The sequence below is a fragment of the Temnothorax americanus genome, unplaced genomic scaffold (assembly GCF_048541705.1).
Source record: "Temnothorax americanus isolate GAGA-0224 unplaced genomic scaffold, ASM4854170v1 Scaffold14, whole genome shotgun sequence".
Taxonomy (NCBI): Eukaryota; Metazoa; Arthropoda; class Insecta; order Hymenoptera; family Formicidae; genus Temnothorax; species Temnothorax americanus.
The window spans coordinates 3,570,263-3,595,976 of record NW_027509275.1 but is presented as its reverse complement, the minus strand read 5'-3'; the positions used below and the strand labels follow the sequence as shown (position 1 = coordinate 3,595,976).

General features: G+C 47.7%; 1 protein-coding gene across 1 annotated transcript; it reads left to right on the top strand.

Moving 5' to 3' along the window:
* Positions 1-8,714: 8,714 nt before the first annotated feature.
* On the top strand, positions 8,715-25,712 carry LOC143894420 (uncharacterized). The gene is made up of 7 exons (XM_077400651.1): positions 8,715-9,631; positions 13,003-13,215; positions 13,444-13,582; positions 19,330-19,456; positions 21,299-21,347; positions 21,438-21,617; positions 21,901-25,712. The coding sequence occupies exons 1-7, from the start codon at positions 9,288-9,290 to the stop codon at positions 24,548-24,550; spliced, it is 3,702 nt and encodes a 1,233-aa protein (XP_077256777.1). The 5' UTR covers positions 8,715-9,287; the 3' UTR covers positions 24,551-25,712.
* Positions 25,713-25,714: the final 2 nt, after the last annotated feature.

Genomic DNA, 25,714 nt, shown 5'->3' with positions numbered 1-25,714 from the left:
CGCGCGAATCGCTTGCTCGCTCGCATAGCGCAACGAATGCTAGTCATAAACACGTTCCGTCCTCTTTCTCACGCTCGCTCCCTCTTTTTTCGCGCCTCTAATTTTCGTTCATTTCGCCGCGGACACGCGCTCGTTGGCGAGACGCTAACGAGCGACCTGTGTCTTCGCCGAGCGAGACGAGAAAGAAAGAAGAGCGGACGAGGAGAGCGCTGTAAAAATGACCGCGGACTTGGTTGGCGAGCCATGGCTTCGAGCAGCGCACGAGAGGCTCGTCCAACCGTGAATCTGTACATCTCTTGGCAGAAAATCTCCATGGGATATACGAGGACGTGTGGAATTTGTCAGTAAATGTAACTGATGTTTTAACGCGACAAAATTTTTAGCAACACTCCCGACTTTCTTTCCGTATTGCTTGCAAATATCGATCGATGTTCGGTTTTTGATGGTTCTCTTCGAAGTTAAAAAGCGCACTTTTGACACGTTGACTATTTCGAGAACTTCTTTAGACTTGAAAATGTCGAATTTTCCAAATCAGCAACTTTGGAATAACTCGCGAAGCGAAAATCTCGTGATGTTTAATCTTCTCTTCGGCGACTGCTCAGTGCTTGAACCCATCGCGCGGGGAAACTTTCGACCTCGTAGACCGAGGCGACTGTTCGATCGATTATTCAGTCTCTCCGACCACGGTGGTTTGACGATCGATGCAAAAACCACCGAAATGTTCGTTAACGCGAACGGACAAGCCGCGTACACGCACAATTCGAACGCGTGCATTTCCTCTCGAGACGCATGTGCGCGCGTGTGTGTGCCGGGAAACGTGGTTCAAGATGCGTCTCCGAGAATCAAAGAGCGGAATAGACCTGTAAAATATAATTTTGCTACGACGGGCGAGGGCGGCGCGACCCGGGTGGGTCGACTTAGCTTCTCTCGCGTGAATTCGTTATTTATTTCTCTTCTTTGTGATACGTCATTAGTCAGAATTAATCAGTTTTCGCTTCATTTCTTCGCGTTAATTGAAATCCGCGGAGAACGCCGTCGACTCTTGCCTTCCGTGCGACTCGGACGCGCCGCGCTGCCCGATATATTCTCTTATTATTATTATTATTATTATTATTATTATATTATTATAATTATTATATTCTATAGAATTATTATATTATATTATGCTATTATATTATTATATCATTAATAATTAATCGCGAAGATTGCGATCGCGCATGTAGCTGGCTAAAAACCTCCTGTAAATACTTCTCTGTCATTGTATTAATTTTAATAATACAGTACGAAATAAACGCAACAATACGTTCAAAACCGCGTGTAAATTTCTTTGTAAATTTCGTTCCCCACTTGTCTCTTCGACAATACTGATTTTTCAATAACGTTCGCGCATTGCGTGTTAAGCGTCAATCTCTTCACGTGCAACGATGCCGAACGGGTTGCCTAGTGAAAGGCTACTCTCGCACGTTCCATTAGAGTTACACGTGTCGTAACACGAGAAGAAACTTAAACTCAAGAAGCATTCGTTTGTACTTCGTGTTATTTGTTTTTCATTTTTTGCGTTATCAATTATGGTCTCTTATTTTTATTTACGCGCGCAACGTCCATCGTGCCGTGCCATCACTTAAGGTTACTCGGGCTAAGGATAAGGGAAGCGTTCTCTCACGACAAGGATAAATTACGCGCTAAATTTGCATTTTGCCGTAAATAACGCGCGGAGCAAGACTTCCCGGGACGTCCTAGCGTTACATGCGTGGTCAACGCACCCGGGGCGAGGAACAGGGAATCCGTTTCGCGCATTAATGCCGCGCGGTTGTTCCTACCGGCGTTATTATAAATAATTCAACGCCTTCTCTCTCTCGCGGGACAACCGAAAGGTGGAACAGCGATGCGATCTGAAGCAGGGATGCCGTGGAAAATCTCCGTCCGCGGGAGATGCGTTGCGCGCGGGTTCGCCGGTCAACCGATTAAAATCAACGATACACGACGGAGAGGCGACGGAGGGAGAGCGGCCCTGGTTTCGCGTTTGCTTACCGATATGGCCAATGGAACACTTTTTCCGAGAACGTCGCCGTTTATCCTATAAATAGGCGTACATTAGCAGCGGCACAGCTGCCGCGATGATTCACCTTTAAGGAGTTTTCTGCGACACGGAGAGCTGGAAAATGTCTCGGCTTTCGTAGGATCGAGCGAGGCGCGACTTGCTTTATAAAATTGATCAATTCTCAATCGAAATTTTGCTATAAATAAAAGCTCACGCTCTTATTAAAAATTGACGACTCAATCGACTCCTTTCTTCATCGCGAGGTTGTGTAACGGTCGCTTCGTTTCATTTCGCGGTATATCTGCCGAAATAATATCAGTAGTGATCACACGGGATGAGAACGGAGAAATCGCAGTTGTACATTTAATGCGATTGTGTCACCGAGGAACTACGTAATCGACCGATACAGCGAGATACTGGCCATTTTAATAGATAATAACAGTGCGCTCGCTATAATCGCGCGTTTTGCAATTGAATGAAACGTGATATAATCGCGCTCAAAACCGCGCGCGGCTTCACCTTGAAGGTGCCCACGCGCCTGCATATTCAAGAAATTCAGAAATTAACCGGGTATAGCAAACTCCCGATCTTCCGTCACGGATGAAAACGAAATTACTGTGTGAACCTTGGATTATTTGCGTCTCTCATTAAAATCGTCATAATTTTGTGAATAATACCAGGGACGATAACGTCTCGCGCGAAGTAAAAACTTGAAAATATTTTTATATACGCACGACCACGTAATCCGTTTAAGTTTGCAAGAAAATGATCGGGTGGCCCTTCGACGTAGCAATTTTCTTATATGATATTTCTAGGACCGGTTCGGTAATACGAGGTGCATGATTTTTCCCACGCTTTCATTTACGCCGCGTCGAATTTTGCGGGAAAACGAAAAACGAGACGGCGACAACGGATCGCGGCGCGGCGGAGGCTGATGCGTGTCTCTTTCTACCTTATCCGCCGTGACGACGGCCTTCGCGTATACTCTCAGCCTCTCGGTATGCCGATAATGGAAATTGCCGGGGGCGACAAGCGATTACTTGGCGATTCGTGGCGCCTAGAAATTGCTAAATCAACGCCGGCGTGCCGTTCGTAACACCTGGCGCGACCAAATAAAGTCGCGCCGCCGCTGTTCGCTGCCGTCGAATGATAATTCGTTAATTAGCGCGCAGGTCAGGGTGCGAGTTGCCCCGGCGCTGCGCAACCACCGAGAAAAGAAAGGGAGAGAAATTAAAAGGACAAAGACGAAGCTGGCAGAGTGAAAGAGGAAGATGTAACGTGCCACGTGGAATCGAAACGGGCGGCGTGGAGAGGCCTCTAATTACAAGGCAAGCCGATTTTTATCCTGGCGGATTTAAAGCTGATTCGCATCGCGCGCCGCGTCATTAACGCGACGATTAAAGCTGTTTCTTCGACTTTTCTTGGCGCGTCGTATACGAATTTCGACAACTTTCGCTTTCGCACTTTGGTGATAGCGACAGACCTAACTCAGTAATTGTCCCCTTTCGTCCTCGTCCCATTGTGATTCGCGCTCTTGCGGAAGAAGTATCTCACGATCGAGAACGCGGAAGGACTTTGAATCTCTCGGGATGACAGCGGACTGTAACTCATCCGTTCGCAGATCGACGCGGACGTTACGAAAACCTCGTCTCTTTCGGTCGCCGATGTCCTTTTAAGAGCGCTATTAGCAAATTCTGGGCAACGTTCGCGTCGGCAGTCGGCACGAGCGTGTCGAGTCCCGTCCCGTATACGGCGAAGATTATTAGACGCGAGAGAGTCGGCTCGTTCCTATTGTGTCTAATTCTAAGATCGTAAATCGTAGGGAACTCGCACGTGTGCAACCCGACGTCGACGACGCGCGCACGTAGTAGCGCATTACGCGCGCATTTACGCTTAGCGCAACCACATCGTGCCGCTTTTCCTTAATGGGGGTCGACAATTTGCATTCCTCGCATTCGCCGTGTCCTCTTCGCGTTGTTCGAATAACGCTCGGACCTTGGGATTCGTCGCGAATTCGACGTTCGGTATGCCGAATTTGGCATACCGTTTTAACAAAGACAAAATACGACACTCGCGTAGATAGAACGTTTCCCAACGAGGTTCCTTAATTCGCGCGAGTATCCTGACGAGGATGTTCAGTTTATTTATAGTTGTCGCTGGTCGACCACCCGGTGAGCCCTGGAGCCCTCCACTTCGCCAGGCCTTTATCATATCGCTCTCGGGTTCTAATTTTACTCTCGCGTGCGACGATAAAATTCTCGATCTTCAAAAGGAGCCACGTGTTCCGCGCTCGAAATGGAAGGCGCCCGGAGCTCTCTTTCTCGCCGGCCGGCGGTCGGCCGGTCGCGCGTCAAGCTCGTAAATCGCCGATAAGATTTTTCCCCCGAGGCAGCCGTGCCGGAAGACTTCTTGAGGTCATCGGCGCCGGGTTTTCGCCCCCGCTCCGTCCCGTCCCGGCGGCGCACGAAAGTGAGACGTACCAATTTTATTGCGCGCGAAGACGTCAACGTATCGCGCCGAGGACAGTTCCGCAAATAACGAGCCATCAAAGTCAACAATGACGCGCGGCACGAATTTATCGCATCTGCCGGCGCGGCGGGAAGGTAGGCCTATAAACAGAAATCATTAATCGCGCCGATTCCGCGTCCCCATCCTCGGGATAATTGATTTCGAACGGCACGATAGGGGCCGACCTCGCGGGCTCGCAATCATCGCGTCCTGTCTCTCTTTCCCTTTTGCAAATGGCGCGCCTCTCCTCTCCGGCGTGCCCTCGCGGTGACAGTGACGAGCGCTGACGTCCGACGTCGCGAAATAGAATCCACGTCGGCTAAAATCTTCCCCTCGCTTTAATACCTGCCGGCATCCGTGAAAGCCTCATGAATAATATTACCGGCGCGTATCGATGCGGAGTCGCCCCTCGCCTCCTCGCCGACGTTTTGTGCATCGGAAAACGCGCAAATTTAGTTTTTAAAGACTGATCCGACTGTCGGCCACTCTCGCGAAGCCATTTCTCCGCGGCGGGACGAGCGAAGTGTAATTTGTCCGCGGCACGAAAGCAAATCAGCAGCGCGAGATATAGATCGCGCGGATATTTTAAATACCGTGAAAGCCCCCTGATGAGGTTTCTCCCGCTAAAATAATTCCCAACTATAATGCTTCTTTTTCGCGCGTAATCATTTCGCGATAGACGTTCCCAGATCCGCTTAAACCGATTTCCTCTTAAATCAATATCATTGAGATTCCGTGAAGGCGAAGGCGATCTCCGTGGGATCTCAGTCGTGTGATTACCCGAGTGTCTCGCGTCCGGAGAAATAAATCGCCTCGGACCTCGGCAGCGACAAAGTGGCAACGGCCTCCGCTTTCGCGCGCGCGAGCGTTTCGCGTATCGCGCGTGTAAAGACCCATGAGACACCGTCTGTGCAAACTTTCGCGGAATGTTCTTTGTCGGTCCTTTGTCGGAATCGACAGTCATCGTGTCGCGTACGCGACGTGCCTCGTATCCCCAAGAGTGTTCGGTGTCGTACGTAGAAGCGATACGCGCGAGTATCACCGCGACGAGCGTGGTGACAAGCAATTAGTACCGGCAATTAGCACCAAGCGAGATCGTGTGCCAAGGATATGGGTAGCCGCTCGTCTATTCGCGGTTCGAACCCTACCTTCGACGACCAGAGCTCGAACCAGTTCTTTTTCCCTTTCTTTTCAACGCGCCTCGATACGCGCGAATGACGCGCGTCCGAGCATTTACGCCAGCAAAGATGTTCGCCCTGATAATCGGAACCTTATTCGACACAAAATAAAGGATAGTTAATTCTTCAGTTGTGAAAAATTTACCTCAATTTATTGTATTATATATATACGGATAATGTGGGAGAGAGGGAAAAAGAGGTATGATATATACACGCGTGTTAAATAGTCGTATATTTTATCGAGAGTCGGCCAATAATACCGGTATCGAATTTACACGCATCGATATATTTATGGACAAGGCTTGGGAGCACTGGTTCAGCCTTGCAACATCCTGCGGCAAATTCCGTCGCAAACATCAGGCGCGGATCCTCCCTTTCGATCATGAGCACCCGCAAACACAGCGGCACTTTCTCCTCGCCTTCCGTATGCGTCCAGGTCCAACCTAATTACCATTAGTCCCACGCGATACGTGGCGTTGAACTGAGCTCCACTTTTCCACGATATTACGAAGAAAACGGTACTTTCGGCGTTCTTAATGTACGGATAGCCGATTGCTCGAGAGATAGACGTTAAAGTCAATGTCCTGTGGACGTATTTATTACTTATTTTGAGATATATCTACAATAATGCACGCATTCCATAACGAGCAGTGTTCAAATGGCAGATCGGTACTCGAAGCACGTTTCCGGGAAGCGATGAAAACTTTGAAGGTGAGGCCCCCTCGCGCGTTCATTAACATATTGACGCTTTTACAAGCGCGCTTATCTCTCGCGTCCGGGATAAAGAGCGAAAATGTGCGCGTCAAACGCGAAAAATCGGCCGGCCTCCGCGTTCTCCGACGGCGCCGAGACCCGTGCGTATTTGTCTCTCTCGTCCACGGTAGTGCGGGAGTCGATTCGCGAAGAAGTCGGATCGAGAGATCTCTAACGTCCAAATTTGATGGCACCGCCGAGGATTCTTCTTTTCGATCTTCGCGACTTTTTCATGCACGCGCTCGCGGAAATCGGGGGGTAGGTTGTTCCGGGATTATTTCGAGCGAACCCGCAATCCCGGTCATCTTGATAAATCCGCCGCCGAAAAGATACCGGTGCACCCGACGCCAATGTGGACGCATTTTTGTTGGCGCGCTCTCGAGACCGCTCTCGTGACCCACCATGCGCGACGACACGGTAATTTCCAATTACCGCGCGACCGGCCCTTCGACCAACCTCCATTATTGTAACGAGAGTAGTTAAAGGTCGATCCGGTTACACGGATCTCTTCCTGAAACAACCAGATCTCCTCCTCGGTGCTCCGTGACGGAGATGCGAAGAAAAAAGTCTATCCCATGATACGGGAGATAAACTCAATGTTAGATACCAATGTCTTTTGATTGTCACGAATATCATCCTACATCAGTCCAACTGAAATTTCTAATATTAAAAAACAGGAGGATATTATTCGATCTTTTTTATTTCTGTATAAAAATATAATAAAATTTTAATGAAACGTTGTATTGAAAAACTTCAGAGAAGTTAAATTCCAATTTCCGGTTAGAACCATCAGAAAAACACTTTTTTCACGAGACACATCGGATTACGTATGAAAAATTTGAAATCATGGACAGATCGTACTTGTCGATAAACTCTCTAATTTAACAGATCTTTGTTTCCTCAGCGCAATAAGAAAATTTAATTCCAGCTCTTCAATAAATTTCCCTCTATTTATCATATTCTTTTTGCCTTTTTTCTCTTGCTTTACCACCATTCTTTCATTTTAGCACTATTTCCTAACAGAGTAGCCCTGACCTGAGAAACTACGTGGTCCCGTCTCGACAACGATATTCTTCTTCTCTTTCTTCTTTTTCCATTTCTTTTTGAACTGGATATTTCGTCGTCGTCGTTGTTGTTGTTGCTGCGGTGCTGCTGCTACTTTTAGTTGCATTCGCGGCGCCGTTTCTGGCGATGTAGTAGTGGCGACGATGCTATGGAGTATCCTCTCTGACGTAGGTGGAATCCAGTCGCGCAGCGACCGCAGCGTAGATGTGCGGGCGCGAGTCCATTATGCATGTGCATAAGTTGCGCCTCGAGGAGACAAGGGAGGAAGAAGGGGAAAAAAGAATTTCTGACACGGTGAACCGCTTCCTTTCCAGGTTCCACGCCGAAGTGGCTCTTGCACGCGCGTCGATCGTAACGCGATCGAGGATGCTTCTTTGTGCTGACACTTCCGTGAATGCCCATCGAGAGTCGAGATATTCTTGGCGTCTTGGATTCGCGCGGCTTGCAAACGAACGCGGCTTGATAATTCCCGACAATCGTAAACCGTTGAAAGAATCAATCGAGCGAAAATATCGCGTAGGTACAGACGCCTAATTAACACCGTCTATTTCTAAAGTATATCGCGAGCAACGCGAACGCAGGCTTGGAAAAGTAGGACGTTTCGAGAACTGAGTGGGCAGTGGGACACGCTATTTAAAAGTGGCATGTACGATCGGCTCTTATTCCACGAGTGGCCTATCGACCGGTCGTTAGCCTGATTAAATAGGCATCTCATCCCAAGCTAGGTACTTGAAATGTAGCGCGTAAAAGGCTCGAATGCCTCGATCGAGAGATTTGGTAGTAAAAATTCTCACGATGCTTTCACTTTCCGACTTCTACTCTTTATATGAAAATTACTTTTAATATCTGTGTATTGTATACAATATAAAATATGTAATATTGTATGTATACAATTTTACACATAGGTATATACCGATAATTTCATTACGAATATCTATATACATGTACGCAGTCGGCAGTAAAATTACAATCGTCAAACCACGAGTCGCGTCTCTTTCTTTCGCGCGAGAGGAACAATGAGTCCCGCTACTTTATTTACATATTGAAACGCTATTTCATGTCCACCTATAATTACGAAGTCAGACGAGGAGAAGGATTTCAAAAGCTGACCCTGGAAAAGGAGAATCGCGCCGCGGCAAGAGGACACGGGAGGATCGAGGGGAGGTCCAGGGAGATGGCTGGGGTCTCGGTGTCGGTGTCGGACTCACGGCGTGCTCTCCGGCGCGCGAAGAAGGAAGAGAGCGAATTGGAGAGGAGCGCGCAGAAGGAGATTCGCGCTCTCGTTGACTCCGGCAGCGGTCAGTTTCAGACTTGGCGCTGGACCGTGAGCCACGCGATCTCTGTCCCTCTTGTCTCTCCCTCTCCCTCTCTCTTTCTAACGCGCGCGGCCGCAAGATGTGAGGATCGGCATCGATCGCGTCGCACAGCGAGGTAGAGCCGTCACCTTCTCGATGACAGAATGACACCGCGCGCTTTGGCTCGCTCCGTGTGCGTGGCCGATCGAGCGGAGATCGAACGCGGAGAGTGCAGGCTGTAAGATTGAGAGCGAGAGTGCGGGTCGAGTCGTCCGGATCGAGATCGCGGGTCCGCGAGTCCGACGGAGAGCTTGGACGTCGGAGTGGCGCGTTTGGGTGGATCACGCTTGGGTCAATCGCTCGAAGTTTGCGAAAATTTGCGGGAAGGAGGAGAGATCAGAGGTGAAACACGAGTGCGCCAAGCGTCGAGGTCTCCGCTGCGCGCGTATGTCGATACGCGCGTTTTTTACGCGATACCAATTCCACGATCCAGCTGCCATGATCTACCATCAGTCGAATCATCAAGCGCCCACGATGTCGTCTATCAGGAAGACGTCGCCTGGACCGCAACGCCGTAGTCTCCAAGCGTCCCCAGCGAGATGTGCGAAGACGAAGCGGACGAACGAGCGGGTGGTCAACGAGGAGAGATGCAGAGGCAGATGCAGAGTGCAGTGGAGCGAGAAACACGTGAAGGAGGGCTTAGTCCTTGTCCAGGAGGCGCAACTCGCCAGGGTGGTCAAGACGGGACCTATCACGGAGCACTATGAGATTGATCCGAAACCGTTCGCGAGGTGAGTCGATTTACGATTCGTAATATGATTCAGAGTCGTGCAAAATATCGCCGGAAACTGCGAGGTTTCATCTAGCATGCGTTTATAAAGTACCGCTGATTAAAACGTTATAAAACACAATTATATACGTGCAATATATAACGGTGTTTCTCACATTATTATAGATAAAAAAGAGATTATCTTTAACAAAAAGTCTGAAATGACTTGAATTCTTAAACTTTTCACGAAAATCAGCTGCTCAGCTTGGCGAGTCGCGCGTTATTTACTCCCGACGATCTTTCGTTTCTCCTCGTCGCGGCTCGCATCGCGTGCAACGAGCCACGCACAATGATCAATCACCCTCGGATGCGACGCATAATTTGTCAAAGCGTTACGCACGGTAGCAATATACGCAACGATACGTGACGCGCGTCGCGCATTAATCATATGTATTGCATCGCCGCTAATCGCCGCGCGAATTAGGCCCGTAATGATCGCCGACGACCAGTAATGACGAGGCATCGGTAATAGGGCGCCGATTGCCCAACCTGCAATTTCTCTCGCGCTAATAATTTAATTTAGAATCGCACGAAAAACGCGCCTGTTGCATGCACGCACGCAGACGGGCGGAGAGCCGCACGTGAATTATCCGCGCGTCGTTATCCCGTCGTCGAGCTACTTTCATTTTTATAAAATTGATCGACTTAACGACTCCTGCGTGTGCGACGAACATTTTTCGAATAATGATATCGATCGATCGTCAAATTTATCGTTTTAAGCTTCGCAGAATGTAAATTGCTGATTAACATTATCTGTGGGAAAACTTTAACTGCGTCAGAGTAGAGATTCAGACTTTTAAAGCGGTTCGCCCAGTTCGTCGTCGCGTTTTCACATATCGGGGTGTCTCAACGAAACGAATAAATTAATTAATTAATAAATCAATAAATGTGGGACAGTACCGGTTTTTCAACGGGGTATTGATTAATCGGGACGGTATCGATCGCACGGTTGTTAACCGAAACCGATATAGTGGCTCCCTTTCGAGAAGGCGTGACAAGAGAGGCGCGATCGAGTTTACTCGCGTCGACTTTAAAACGTTTCATATTCATGGGTATGTTAATGCGTCATTTTAATTTCTCAAATAGCGTCGGTGCGCGCACTGATAAAGGTTGATTCACGCTATACGGCACGGACCGTCACGTTCCGACAACGACACATACGTTAGACAAGGATACCTATTGTCTCCATCCTTGTCTAACGTACGTGAACGTACGTGTCGTTGTCGGAACGTGACGGTCCGTGCCGTATAGTGTGAATCAACCTTAACTCCACGCGCGCTCGATATCAGCCCCTGCGATTTCCTCGCAGTGCTGCAGTGCAATGCGTTTGCATCGCCAATGAAGCTGATTTACCTGTTGCTACATGGCGAGCACAAAGGCGTCTCGCGTAACATATATAAACAGTCGCCATATCGCTGGATCGAGTTATGGACATAATCGCTATATTTATGGAGATTTGTACGTGAATTCGTCGCGGTTATACATCTTACGCGCATTGGCCGTAAATATTCTTTCCTCTTATCCGTTCCTCTGCATGTATTTAATAATAAAAATTAAAATTGATATTTCTTGGTTGAAATTCTTGATTGAAATATCAACAACTCAAGCTGAAACAGTGTACTCAGAGACTATAAACAATAAAACGCTTTTTCTCAATACGATATCTGTGTCTGTGATCGGCGGAGGCAAAAAGTGAAGCCAGGGACGATAAATTTTCATAAATTATTCAGCGCGTCTCTTCGCTCGGCTTTCAACACTTCCCGATCGCCGTCATTACGCGATTGATCGCTAAAATCTAATTTTCTACGATTACCGCCCTTACCGATCTTTAATAATAGCGAATGCTTTAATATATTATGCCGTATACAGCGGGTATCATCGCGGTGGCCCGGCGTGTGTGTCTCACTGATTCAACGCGCGCGTGTGCGCGTTCTTTGATATCCGCTCCGCGCCCGCGATAATTACTTTTGGGAACGAGCCTTGAGCCCCACGGTAAAGGGCAGGAAAAATTGCAGCGTGTATATACCGCCCTCTCCGTCGTTTCCTTTGTTCCTCGCGCGAGTCGGATATCTCTCCGTATCCGGGAGGGGTAGAAAAATTCAGTGTACACATCGGCGCGCGGCTTTAAAATTGGAATCGATTAAAGTTAATTGCGTGGCGCGCTATCAGATGCTCATTAATCCTTATCTCCGCGACCGCGAAAGGACGCGGCGGATATTGCCACGGCGATGAGTCGTCGCCAATTTGCACGCGAGACACGTTTTTCACGTGGCAACTGCAGTTCCGGTTCTTAAACCTTCCGAGATTACCCTCGCATTTCCTCCGATTCAATGATTTTAATTAATCGATTACATACCAAAAATGTAGAAAACAATCATAAATAAGTTCCGTAAAGAATTCTCGTTCGTCGATGTTAAACGGAAAAATAGAACATTGGAATATTTATGATGTCAATGTAGAAAGTTGATGGTACCTACGATTTTATCTTACATATGGGCTGTTTATGTAACACTCTCTCTTGTGGATAAAGGTTCGCTCGCTCGCTTGAATACGGGTGAAAACGTAAGGTACGCATTACGAACACAGCCTTGCCAGGCGCCGCGGTGTCGACCTTGCCGAAGAGACGACCGGGGCGCGGGCGCGGAATCCTCGACGGCGAGTATGAGATTCTTAGTACGACGAAGAGCGCGAAATAATATGAATTATTCCATCGGACAGCCGTCGATAATCAAAGATAAAACACTAAAAAGTTCCCGCGCGATGAAATAGAAAATAAAATTGATAGGGTTCCATAGAAAACGTACGCTTTTTGCGCAATAAATCGGTAAGTCCCCTGAAAACGAAGCGTTTTCGGAGAACGTCGAAGTCGCGGAGAGGAGAATGCGACGAGTGGAAGAGAGAAGAAACGTCGCGGAGAGAAAAGTATTCGAGTAATGAAGAATGTCAGGGGAAGGCGGTAACGTTCGGGCATCGACTTGTTTCTCAAGGACGAAATGAATTCATCGCGAATACGCAAAGTCAATCGGTGTTAAAAGTCGAAGACTGCATCGGAACATTCGATCGAACGAGCAACGGACAATTGCAAATATAAACTGTACCGTCACTCTCTCCATCATTTTACATTACGCTTCATTTTACTCTCGCACGTGCGCGCATCGTTCCGTATCTTATACAATTTATCTCCGGTGATTTTTCACGACGGTTTGAGATCAAAGTATACGGAGTATCGCGCAGGACTACGTCTTGCGGGGGAGGCTCTACATTTCTTTTTCCTTTCTTTCCCTCTCGCGAATCGTATATAAGTATTAACAAAGGATTCGTTAAACTTCACAGCGGTCAGTGGGCGAGAGTCTACCGCTGCAGGTCGCGATCGACCGGCATACTTTACGCGGCCAAGTACTCGTCCAGGAACCGATTCAACGCCGATTGCAGCGCGGAACTGAGACACGAGATCGCCCTATTGTCTCTGTGCTCGCAATCCCCACGCGTCGTTAGACTGCACGATGTCTACGAGACACCGAAGGAAATCATCTTAGTCATGGAATAGTAAGTACTCCGTTCCTATTCCTTCTTTTTCACTACGTTAAATATTTTGTTTTATATACGTAAATTTTCATAATATTAATTATTATTGTTAGAGGGATAGCGCTGGGTGGTTTATGGGGGAAAAAATAATGATCGCTCGTAGCTCGTTAGTGACGTGACGTTAACTATCCTAAGCATAATCCATCTTCGATTATATTATCCCAAGAAAAACGGCGATTTCTTTTTCAGCGCGCCCGGAGGCGATCTGCAGACGCTCATCGACGGCGATTTGGTGCCCCTCGAAGGTGACGTTGTACACTTTGTGCGGCAGCTAGTGGAAGGACTCGCCTACCTCCACGAGAGAAATATCGCCCATTTGGACATCAAGGTAAGTTCGACCCATAAAAGGTCGATGCGAACTTGTCACGCTTCTCTCGTGTATCCGGATCCCGGAACCGACTGCGTCGCCAGAAATTTCCAACTGTTTTCTCCGTGCTTGCACACGAGGTGGAAGCACGAGGAAGACGTTGAGAAATTTCACGAATAACATGCGCGATCCGAGGGTGACTCCCCATTGTCGAATCTATTCCACTATGATATAACTATCGACCGTGTATATTTTGATATGTCTTATATACGTAAGTCAGATATATCAAAGTCCAACGCGTGATTAACTGATCGAGCGAGCTTGGACAATCATCGAGCGACAGTCTCCATTCCGTAAAAACAATATAATGCGTCTACCCCCCGATGGAGGACAGTTTTAATTGCGATCGGTTGCGCTATTGATCGTGTGGGATGATGAACGATAAGCTCTTGAAAACAAATTGGAATTGCCATTTACGCTGTGCACAGACAAAGGTACACACGTGCGGGCGGTTGATGTTTGATCATAGGACCTCTTCTCGATCACGGCGCGAGGCGCGACTCAACGAGAGGAAAGGAAAAAAAAATCATTCGCGCTCAAATGGAATCGAATACACGGGGCAGCTCCGCCTCGTTTCGATTTATGGCGAGGGCAGCGGGTCGTTTCGACATCTACGGAAATCGAATTTACTTTTACATACAAGTGCTTTGCGGAAAAAAAATTAAAAAAAAAAGGGGGGAACGCTGTCTCTCGCGTCTGCGACGAACGAGGATGGAAAACGGACGAGTCGGCCGGACTTTCGAAACTTGAGACACCTTCGCGAGCGATGTTTCTCTCTTCCAAGTCGACGGTGTTGATTTCGTTCGTCGTTCATCAGCGAAAAGAAACCCGCGTTCCAGACGTACCGCGCTTTCAGCATAACGTTTTTCTTGTCGATGTTATACAAATTATTCCGGGACTCTTCTTAGTCAGCGCTTTGAAAATCCGGCAGCGTTTCGGGACGAATAAATTGTCCATTGAACGTCGTACGACTCGTTTCGAGCTCGTTTTATTCTTCAAAGTTCAAAGTCGACAGTACTCTTTTTATTCCTGAGTGTCTGGACCTCATACGGACAGCAAACATCCCGGACTGTTTTACTTTTGTGAAGTTTTCGTTTTTTCAGTCATAAAATGCTTCAACGGCGTCGATTAAGCGCAGACGCGTCGGTATAGCACAGTCGACGACATTTACACGGAAGAGGTCTTTAATTTCCGACGGTCTTTAATCTCGACAGTAATTGTTTTATCGCTCCAATCCTTTGCTGTTCGCGCGCTGCATAAAAACGTCGGCGGCTTAGAAGTCTCGGAAAACGGAGCGCGGCCGTCTCGCTGGACTTGGTATGACTCGTTTGAGTTCGGAGCTTCTTTTATTCCGCGATATTTGTCGACTCTTCTTTTCGCACAGCAAGCGTGATATTTTTTATCATTTTCCATCAGCGCTCGCATCACTTATTGCCGTTTCTCGCACTCGTTTCTCTCGCAATAAATTAGAACTTTGTTCGGACAACTTTTACATACATTTTATCTCGACGTTAACACGTTATTCAAAGAACGCGACGATCGACGCCGAGCCGGATTAGCGTTGCGAGGTGAACATGTATCAGATTGTAAAATCGCGTGGATATTCACGGAAAAAAACAAGCTGACGACAACAACACGCTGTGGGAGATGCAAAAGCGGCTCTGCGTCGTAAAGTACATTTTGATTCGACGAGGTCGTCGAAATCGCTCGATACGGATAGGAAGATTCCTCCTCGTTATCCTCGCCGAAATAGCTCACGTGGGAGAGAAAGAGAGAGAGAGAGAGAGAGAGAGAGAGAGAGAGAGAGAGAGAGAGAGAGAGAGAGAGAGAGAGAGAGAGAGAGAGAGAAAGAGAGAAAAAGGTCATCGAGCCTTTAGCAACTCGAGCAACATCCTCGACCGAGGTAGCAGGATCGTTTGCCAACGTCCGCCTTGCGTTTTTTATTCGCGACCCTCGCGCGCGAGTTAAGGTCAATTTGCATCACGTCAAGCCGAAAGTTCGATTACTCCTGCGCGAAACAAAGAGTCCCAGTTGATCCTTGATCGAGCGACGCGATTAATTTAAGGAACGCAATTAATCGCGACAATCGCGTGCATCAGTCATGGGTCGATTGGTGTTTACCGCGCGCGCGAGGGAGTGATGCAATAAATTAACTTTGACCTACTACGAGTTGATCGTTGCTCAAGTTCCCGACGAATGGGTACCACCTGATTTATTTCGTAAGTGCTCCGTGGCGGAGCGTACGTATACGTATGTATGCGTACGTACGCGCCGTTGCGTACGCGCGAGACGTGAACATTATTCCCGCGCTCCATAAACAAGTCGCTGCCGTATTTGGCGGTGCGGCATATATAGCATGTACGTGAGAAAAAAAGGGAGAAAAGGAGGTTCGAGTGCTTTTGCGCAGGAACCCTGAACGAGCCGTGTTCCACGCGCGCGATTTCCTCGGATTCCCCTTCCGAACCGCATCGCGAGAAACGAGGAGCTATGAGGAATTTTACCGGGTCGAAACGTTCACGTGAAACACGCTTCGCGGAGGATCATCCACAATGAAGAGCTAGATGAGGGAAAAAAGACGAAAACAGAACGGAGCAGATGATTGGACTCGGGTCTCGGTTTTGTCCCGGGTCATCGCGGGATGCTGCTCAAGTCCAGTACCGTCCACACTGCGATACCCGGGGGAGCGTGCCGCGGATAAGAAAGATCGCGCGAAAGCTCGATCGACGTGGAGGAGAGAAAAAAAGCAGAGAAGAAAAGAAAACGGAATACGCGCGGCGCCGCTTCTCGTGTTGCAGCGAACGACGACCACGCCCTGGTCCTTCGCCGGTTGTGCACACGCTCTTGGTGAATCACCACCTGGTTTCCTACCTCCTCCGTAGGGTACTTGCGCGTCTGGCCTGCCATAACCGGAGAAACTCCCGATAACCCGAGAGTTCCCGCGAAGGGGAAATCGCGCAGAGCGACGCGACGGACCGGGTATTCGGGCTGAAAGATCGAGAGGTAGTCTTACGACTGCAGCACCTGGCAGCGTACGATTTTATATCCGAGACGTATTAGCATAGATCTTTCCACCGGTTTGGTTCAGCCAGATACAATATATTTTTCCACATAGAACAAATAGATTGAATAATCAGGCGACACTGACGTACTTGTATTTGTTCGAGCCCACACGTCTGTTTGGACAGCGCGAAAGGATTTCGTCGATTCGATCCGCGTGGGATTGCCGATCGTATCTTTCTGGAGATCCCGAAGAGTTGATCATCAGATATTTACCAATGTCATGATGCTGAAAGAAATTGATTAACAAAACGCTCAAGGCGACCACGCAGATCAGACTCCGCATTTGATTTGTCATTTGCAATTTACAGAATTCGTATATAGCGATTCATTAAGATATTAACGTATACTACGTATAGTTTCAACTTGCATACATGTTCGGGTTTTTACGTTAGCATTCGATATTTCCATTACAAATTATATTCTAAAATTTGATATTTGTTCAATTCCAATGGACAAGACCGAATCGAGAACAAAATCCCTCGTACATCAGGCTCGGTATCGTAGTCCAAATGTTTGATTAGCGTTTCTGGGAAATGAAGCGTCGTATCGATCGCGCTTCTTATTTCGTCGAATTACGAATTCATCGTAATTAAATTGGAATCGCGTACAACGAGAACGCGCTCGATCTTTAATTCGATCGCCGCGATCGCGTCATCCGATCTCTCCGAGTTCGCAATGGCAAGCCAGCCTGAATGAGAATTACTTCGCGCTCTCAGCTTAATTGACAGTCGTTTCACGGAAAAACGCGAGACAAATAAATCTCTTGTAAAAGGCCACTTGTAGAGCGAGAGGACGGTGGACGAAGATGGGCGGTGTTCGCCGTTTTGATTCGCGCGAGCGCGATTGCGAGCCGCGCGCATTATTCTTTATAGTCTTCCCACTAGTGTGGCCTGCATGTCATTCGGTTGCACGCGTTCGCGAGCTTCCGCGCGATATTATTGCGCCCGTAAAGCCGACGTGCGGAGAGCACGGCCGCGTAATATTCCCGCCACGTAATGGCCCCGTCGAGGGAATTACGTATCTCTCCGAGGGCCGCGGCGAGATTTATTTTTACGTCTTTTGTCATTATTTATTAGCTGCGCGCGAGCGGCCAAGAGAAACTTTGAATATTCAGGCGCGCCTACGTGAAAATCCCCAAGGCTCCTCCCGCTAAAGCGACGATGATTGCTGACCAAGCTGACGATGAGCGTCGACGAGGCTCGAAAAAGGGTCGTCCTCCGTCGCGTTTCGTCTTCAAGTGAGGATGGATTGATCTGGACGCTCGATATGCGTGCTCCTATTTGCCACGAAGCAAAGAAAATAATCTTCTTACGTCGACACCTACGAACGGCTAGTTACCGCTTTATCGTATCTAGCTCAACCGAGTTGTTGCTCCACACGCGAATATACGCGTATACGTGCGTTATGCGCTCGGTTCGTACGAACGATCTGGCGGCTGGCGAAAGTCACGATTCTGATCGATATATAAAATTAAAAAATATGTCAAATCGTCCAAGAATCGTTGCGATCCAGATTATGTCAGCAATTATAATAATGCAGCCTTCGATAGTCAGCGACCTTCGTTACACGCCGGTTACTACTGATTTATGGTAATTGGATTGTCGGCGTGTCTTTGAATTCGCGGCGATCCGCCGCAAATCGTTAGCGCGGTAGTTCGCATGCTCTTTACCCTTCTCAACTCCGATACATTTTCATAAATTATTTAGGGATAATATCGCGCCGGCTCTGTATATACCGATGTCTTTCGCGACTAATTATTTCCCTCGTCGACGATCGATCGGCCACGTCGTTGCAGAGCCAAGTACGAATACAGCGACTCGGTTGTGGCCGGCATCGAGATAGCATTTATATTGGCAGACAAACGCCACTATTCACCAGGAGGTCGTCGTAAAAACGACGCATCGAAGACGGCACGCCGCGTTCCGTCGAGCCGCGCGCACTGCGCGCTCGTTGAACTCTCCTCTCTGTTTCGAGGTCGTTCCCGAAGCGAGCATGGAATTCAAAGTAAAGGGACGATTACCGGATGCGGAAGATTGCACGATGCAACCCTGTGCGCGCATCTCTGAAGCGATCGTCGAAGTGCGGTCGTCGAATCGCGATTCCGTAATCTAAACGACGCGCGTACACCGAAATTCCATTCACCGGGAGGAACCGGCAACGATACCGGGCACGCTGTAACGCGATACAGAAATCGCTTCCTCACGCCGTTAATATGCTCGCGCGCCCTTATCTGCACGAGCACGCGGAAGACCGATCGCATCCCTTTGGTTACGGCCGCAATAAAACGGGCGACAGACAGTTCTGCTCTTCGAGGTACGAACGCGATCCCAGTAGAACCATCTGTTTCGTGAGATAAAATCGTGCAAGGCGATTTGATCGTGCGGATTGTACGATGGAGTAGCTAACATTTAACCTGTCCGAAGCCAAACCGATCGACTCCATAAAATAGAAAGTAGAAAACATTAACCAAGTTATATTAATATAGGTATCAATCGCGTGCTCCGATAAATTTGAGAAATTTATAAAAAGATGCAACGCTAATCAGTTCGGTTTCGGAGAGGCTCAATTTTGAGTCTGTTCGCTCGCTTTTCCCATTAGACGTTACACGTGTAGACTTGTAGAAAACTTGTTTCCCTGTTTTTTTACAGCCTCAAAATCTGGTCATGATGGGCTCCTTTCCTGACTGCGATGTTAAGTTGTGCGACTTCGAGATCTCGAGAGTGATCCTCGAGGGCACCGAAGTCCGGGAGATTCTTGGCACGCCGGATTATGTCGGTGAGTGATCGGTCTTCTCTAAAATTCTCAGTATACTTACTACTTCGCGACTTTACTTACATTATCTATGAGAAATTTAACTTTTAAGTGGCACATATAAATAATCAAACAATTTTGAGAAAAAATTACTGCAAACAAAAAAATGATTTGAAGACTTTTAATTCAAGCTTCAATTTGAGTATCTGAAACGATCTATTCTTTATGTAAGAAGAAGTTAATTAAAAAAGTAAATATAGTTTAATCTTTAATTATAAAAATGAAAATAAATAAAATTAATATAGAATAAAGGGAAAGTATTTTTATATATATATGCCGAAAGTATCTGTACTATGTAATGGTTATAAAAACCTGTTAAGATAACAAAAACATTATTTTGATAAGACAGTCTTTCGTTATATTATTATTTTCTAGAAGAAATGTTCTGATTTTCTGTCGCGTATCAACGTCATTTGAGATTTTGAAAGTTTATAAATCTCTTTTGAGCACGCAATAATTCGGAGCACGCCCAGTTGCGAGAGATCGCCGAGAGATCGGCGCCGATAGCGGTTTGACAAACTTCCTTAATCAAGAACACAAAAATATAAATTGCCGCGTTATAACTGTCGAGAGATAGCGTATACCGGGCATTACTCGGTGCCAAGGAATCACGGAGGGAAACTCGTCCAGGTGGTACGTCCGCGCTCTTTGCTCTTTGCCGCGCGGTTTAATTGCAAATATAATCGATATTAATTGACACGTTAGCCTTATTGCACGCTGCCAAGCCCGCAGACGCACACCCTTAATAAAGCCCGGAGGGGGGCCCCTCCCCCGTTACGTATATACGCATACGCACATGCGGTGACGGCCCCCCCGATTCCCCCTGCTGTAATTGACGTCGGTCTCTTCAAATCGTGCTGTTTCCAGGCAAGGTAATCGACGCGTCGTGGCCTTTACGTCGAGGAACGAAGTAAATAACAAAGTCGGACGGCCGATGAATTAACGTCCCCCCTTCTGCGATCTTTTCCTTTTTTTTCTCTCCTTCTCTCTTTATCTCTGTCCCTACCTCGCGAAAATTGAGATCTCGCGCGAACAATGCTTCTTCGCGTCGGGCCGTCGTAAGTCCAAATATGATTTGCAATTTAAAGCGACGCGTTCCTTCGGACTCGCCGAAAATTATTTACCGATTAATCATCGCCGGTGTCGACTTCAATCGGTCTCGCCCGCCCACTTATCTCATTTTCTCATTCGCTCTGTAACAGCGAAATGTCAAGCGGTGAGGTAGTAACCGTTACGCCCGTTAAGACAGGCGGGTGCTCTAAATCCGTCTGCTTAATAGGTAGAACCGGTGGACTACCCGCCGCGCGATTTAATTGATGCGTGTCGCCACCGCGCACGATCGCATACTGTCTACGAAATAATAGGATCAGCGGGGTCGACGGTGGGTAGTTTAAAGATCGTATCATCGGCCGAGGCAATCCGGTCTGACATTCTGACGGCGATAGACCGGAACAGTTATTGCAATCGTATCTCCTCGCTCCGCGCTCGCGCTAACTTTTACGGGGGCTTCGCGTGGAGCCAGATCGGGACTATAATGACGATCTTAGGCGACGAGAGCTGAAACGGCGACGCGTAGAATCACCTTCGCAGCATCATCCCGAACCGACCCGTCTCGTCTTCGCGAATCAGCCCACAATTTTCATACGTAAATAAAAATGACGCTTGCGAATTCGAGTGACGTCACATGCGAGGTCACTGGACACGAAATAAGTGGACGTATGCGGAGGAGAGACCTCGGCACGTGAGACTATTGTGTGTGCGCGTACATTTCCATACCATTCAATCGTGTTTACATTTCTCTTTCAGCGCCTGAAATACTGCATTACGAGCCGATCATGCTGGCAGCCGATATGTGGTAAGATCAAACGTCAAGTGTTTCGTTACCCTTTTTGTGCAGATGCACAGCTCGGGTTTCCTTCGTCTACGAAAATATTCTCTTTTCCAGGTCACTCGGTGTCACAACCTACGTATTGCTGACGGGGTTCTCGCCCTTCGGTGGCGAGACCGATCGAGAGACCTTCCAGAATATATCCTTAGGAGAGGTGGACTTCCCCGAAGAGCTGTTCGAGGATGTCTCGGCGCAGGCAAAGGACTTCGTCGCAAAGCTTTTGGTGCTAGACCCAAGGTATAATCACCGTAGGACTAGCGACGAGCGTTCGAGCGTCTATCTTTTGAGAATTTTTAAATAATTTCATCATATAAAGACTCGAATCGCGGTCTCGGATATTATTAAAAACTGGAAATTCTGGAGAATCTTGAAAGTTTGGAATACCTTGAAAAAGCTTACATCGTCATACATTGAAAGTAATTCGATGCGTCCTCGAGTCCAACAACGTGTACGACTCATCGCGCTTAGGTTCTCTCAAATAAATTGTATCGAGGAGTAAATTTTATTTTCATTTTCCAAGTGCACGGATGACCGCGAAACAATGCCTGCGCCACGACTGGCTGCGCGGCGCCCCAACGCAAGCGTCGCCGCATCTGCGAAGGTACCTGTCGAAATCGCGGGAGGTTCTTCTGGAGCGCGTGGTCAGTCGCGAAAACCTGAGGAGGGCCGCGCTCATGAGCCAGGCGACCAGCCAGGCGAGTCTCTGTCAAGGGGACGTCCAAAGTGACCAGAACTATCAGCAGCATCGTCAACAGGGCTTACAGGATTGCATACTCAGTCAAAGCGAAATGTGCTTAAGTCATCGCCTAACCGGAAGTCGTTCGAGTTTGGGGGGTAGCGAGGGACCCAGTCCGGCGGATTCTCAGGCCAGCCTGAACTCCTCCAGGACTAGCCTGAGCTGCGCGAGCCAGAGCTGTCTGCTGAATCAAGAACAGACGCAGGGACTGCTGAGTAAAGCTCAGAGCCGATCGCAGGCTAATCTGAATCAAGGCCTGAGTCGCGGTATATTGTCGAGAATACGCAGTCTGAATCGCGTTCAGTCTCAGGCGTGTCTACTGAACGGATCTTCGGCGATCAATTGCGGACGAGCCGGTGCCGTCGCTACGATGAATCCCGTAATCAGCAAGTCCCGCGAGAAACTGTACGGTTTAAGATCCTTGTCAAAGTCTCAGGGTGTCCTGGATATCTACAGAAGTCTGGAATGCCTGAAACGACGAAGGAAGAGTTACCAGCGCGCGAGGACCGAGGACATGTTGCCGATTTTCAAGCAACTCGGCGCCGAGATCGCGTCCTCCAGGCTGACATCGTCGATCAGCGACGATCGCTTGGTCGCCGACGTAAAATCGGAGATCGATTTAACATCCGAAAAGATCGAGCGGAAGATTGACCAAAATGTGCCAATCGTTTCGTCGACAGACGCGAAGATACCGAACGATTTTAGCAGCGATGATCGGAACCACTCGTGCGTCGAGTTGAATAATGATTCGCAACGCGCAGCGATGAACGCGGAACCGCAGACCCCGAAGAAGTTCACCTCGGAATCCGAGGAAAATCTAGATTCCCTCAAGTCTGTCGAGTCGGACACCTTAACGGAGGATTCCGATGAGATGCCGTTGTGCCGTAACGCAGCGCCCGTCAATGCGTACAAACGTCCCTGCGAACGTCAACATTCCGACGTGTCCAGTCGTTCCAACAACTCTGACGACAAGGAGGATCGCTCGACGGAATCGGAGAATGAGGAGCCGAAATACACGGTAGCGCAGCTAGTCTCCGCCTTTAACAAGCACCAGGAAGTCGCCTCGAGAACGAGCCTGAGAGCAATCATGTCCGAGAGGCGGATCACCGAGATGACGTTCCCGACTGGCACGAAGGCGTTGCGTCTCTTTATCCCGGACATCAACATCACCGAGAGTAAGATCGTCAGGCGAAAAACGAGTTACAAGCCGCGAAAGAATTGGGAGGAACTCAGGAAGCGTAACGAGAAGAATGAGGGCGTCTTAAAGAGCCTTGATAACGATTCCGGCAACGAGGACGACGACAATGAAGACGAGACTCGAGACAGCACGAAGGATGATCCCACGAAGGATGAAAGGGATTGCGCGAGGAATACTGAGGAAAGAGTTGTCGATATTTCACAGGGCTTAATAAAAAAGGAAGACACGAATTTATCCTTGGAATGGTCGCTCTTGCAACCTGAGGAGAACAATGGACAAAGTATCTTCGTCGACAACGCGGATACTCAAAACAATCTCGATACCACAATAGATGAAAAATACAAACAATGTGTGAAAGGTGCTATGTCTGGCAAAATGGAAACGCTCGAAGACAAAAATAAAAAGAAATATCCAAAGTCGTTAGAATTACAGCCGAAGGTTACCGTTTCGATACGTCAAAAGGAGAGATTACCTAATTATATATATCCGGACATAACTGTCACGGCCAAAGACAATCGCGAAGCCTCTAAAACTGTTGTCGCGACTAATGGAAAACCCGGACCCAGAATATCTAAGATCGATCGAATCAAACCGAGTTTTGGCGCCGATTCCGCGAACGTAAATCTCAAAGATATTCTACAGCGGGTGGACAATTCCCAAAGTACCTCCAAAGAAAATCTAGAAAATCTGAGGAAAAGAACGTCGATCGCGAAAATTATTTTGAACGACAATCTTGTTCATGACAATCAAGATAGTAGTCTTGGCGGTTGCAAAATGAATTCTCGTGCAAAAAGTGAACCGCCTTCGAACGATAGTCAGTCGGAAGATCGAATGAAGCTGACGGTACCGCCGTCTTTCATTCGATCCTCTTCCTTGTCTAGCGACAGTAGCTGCCCCACGCCGTCCAGCGTGCAATCTGACGTGAACGTATCGTGGGAGGATGTGCAGGTCGTCACGGGCTCTAGCGCGTCTCTAGAAAAGGAGGACGTTTGCAGGGTCGCGAAGAAGAGCGACGTCCAGCGAACGTGTAGCGAGGGAAGAAATAGGCAGTGCGCGGAGGACCGGAAAGTCTGGGGACGGATCTGTACCGGTTCCTACACCAGGGCCATGGAAAAATTTAGCAGCAAAAATATAGACGCCGCGAAGAAATCGCTGGGTTCGACGATTTTCACTCAACAGACGGAAAAGACTAGAAGAAAGAGCAGCCCTGCGATGCCGCAATATATAAGTCCTTAAGAATCTTAATCTTTAGACGATTGCAATCTAAAAAGTACGTAAAGTTGCAATACAATTTGGATGAGAGGTCATAAATATATCCACTTAATGTTCCTGAAGGAATAGCGAATTCTAGACTGGAGTCGACGCGACGCGGATTGCAGTAACGCGGAATCGAAGTGAGGAAAAGATCGAAAAAATACTTTTTTTTTCACCACATCCTAACAAGACAAAAGAGAGAGATAATGCTCTCGCGATCTTAGCAAATGACCGTGAATGCGAACCTTGAGCGATTAGAAACTCCGTTGCAGTGCCACGCGCCGACATCACCGATCGAAGCGAATCGACATGGCTTAATGACACGAAGACACGTGTCAGCGATTCTACCGACCGTCATTAACGTCCCACTCGATTGTGTCGTGCACATGATCGATGGCTCTTGGCTCTAGCATTATCACTTTGGCTTAATTATTGTATTAAAGGAATATTCATCCTTGTTCACGCGCGCGCACACTGCCAAGGTGGTGTCAATGAGGGTGGTGAATGTATTTGTAGGAAAACAAGGGCGCATAGTGGATGAAGTAGAATGTAGTTCGAGTTTCTGGCATATATCGTCTCAGTTATGTTCTGCGTTTTAAAAAAATATTTATAAACTATTCTTAAATTTTCTTGCGCAAAATCTGATGTTCTTTGGAAATTTTAATATTTTTAAAAAATTGTACATATAGAGAGATTAGATTACTTTTTCTTTTTTTTATATAAATGCTATACGTATTGTATTTTTTATATGTGAGTAACCGATTAATAAACTGAGACTAAAAAATAAATACAAATAAACACCGTTCTTCAACCGGCGTAATTACTAGAAAGATAACCATGATCACTTTTGTAAAACATAATTAGGTATATGATCGTGAAATTAAAAGGATCGCTGCAGATACACGATCACGGCCACAGCTCCTTATGGGATAATTATAGAGTGATTCACTTTAAGCAAATTGCGTGCGCGCGCTTTCAAAGATGCGATTACAGATCGATGCAGGAACTGTACGCAGTTTGACCTCCGCGGAAATGCAGAAAAATAAGATTAATATGTCGTTGATGGAGCTATAAGCCGGGATCGGATTGATCGGATTAGGTATCAGACATGAGTTTGACTAAAGGGATAGCGATAGCTCTTTCATA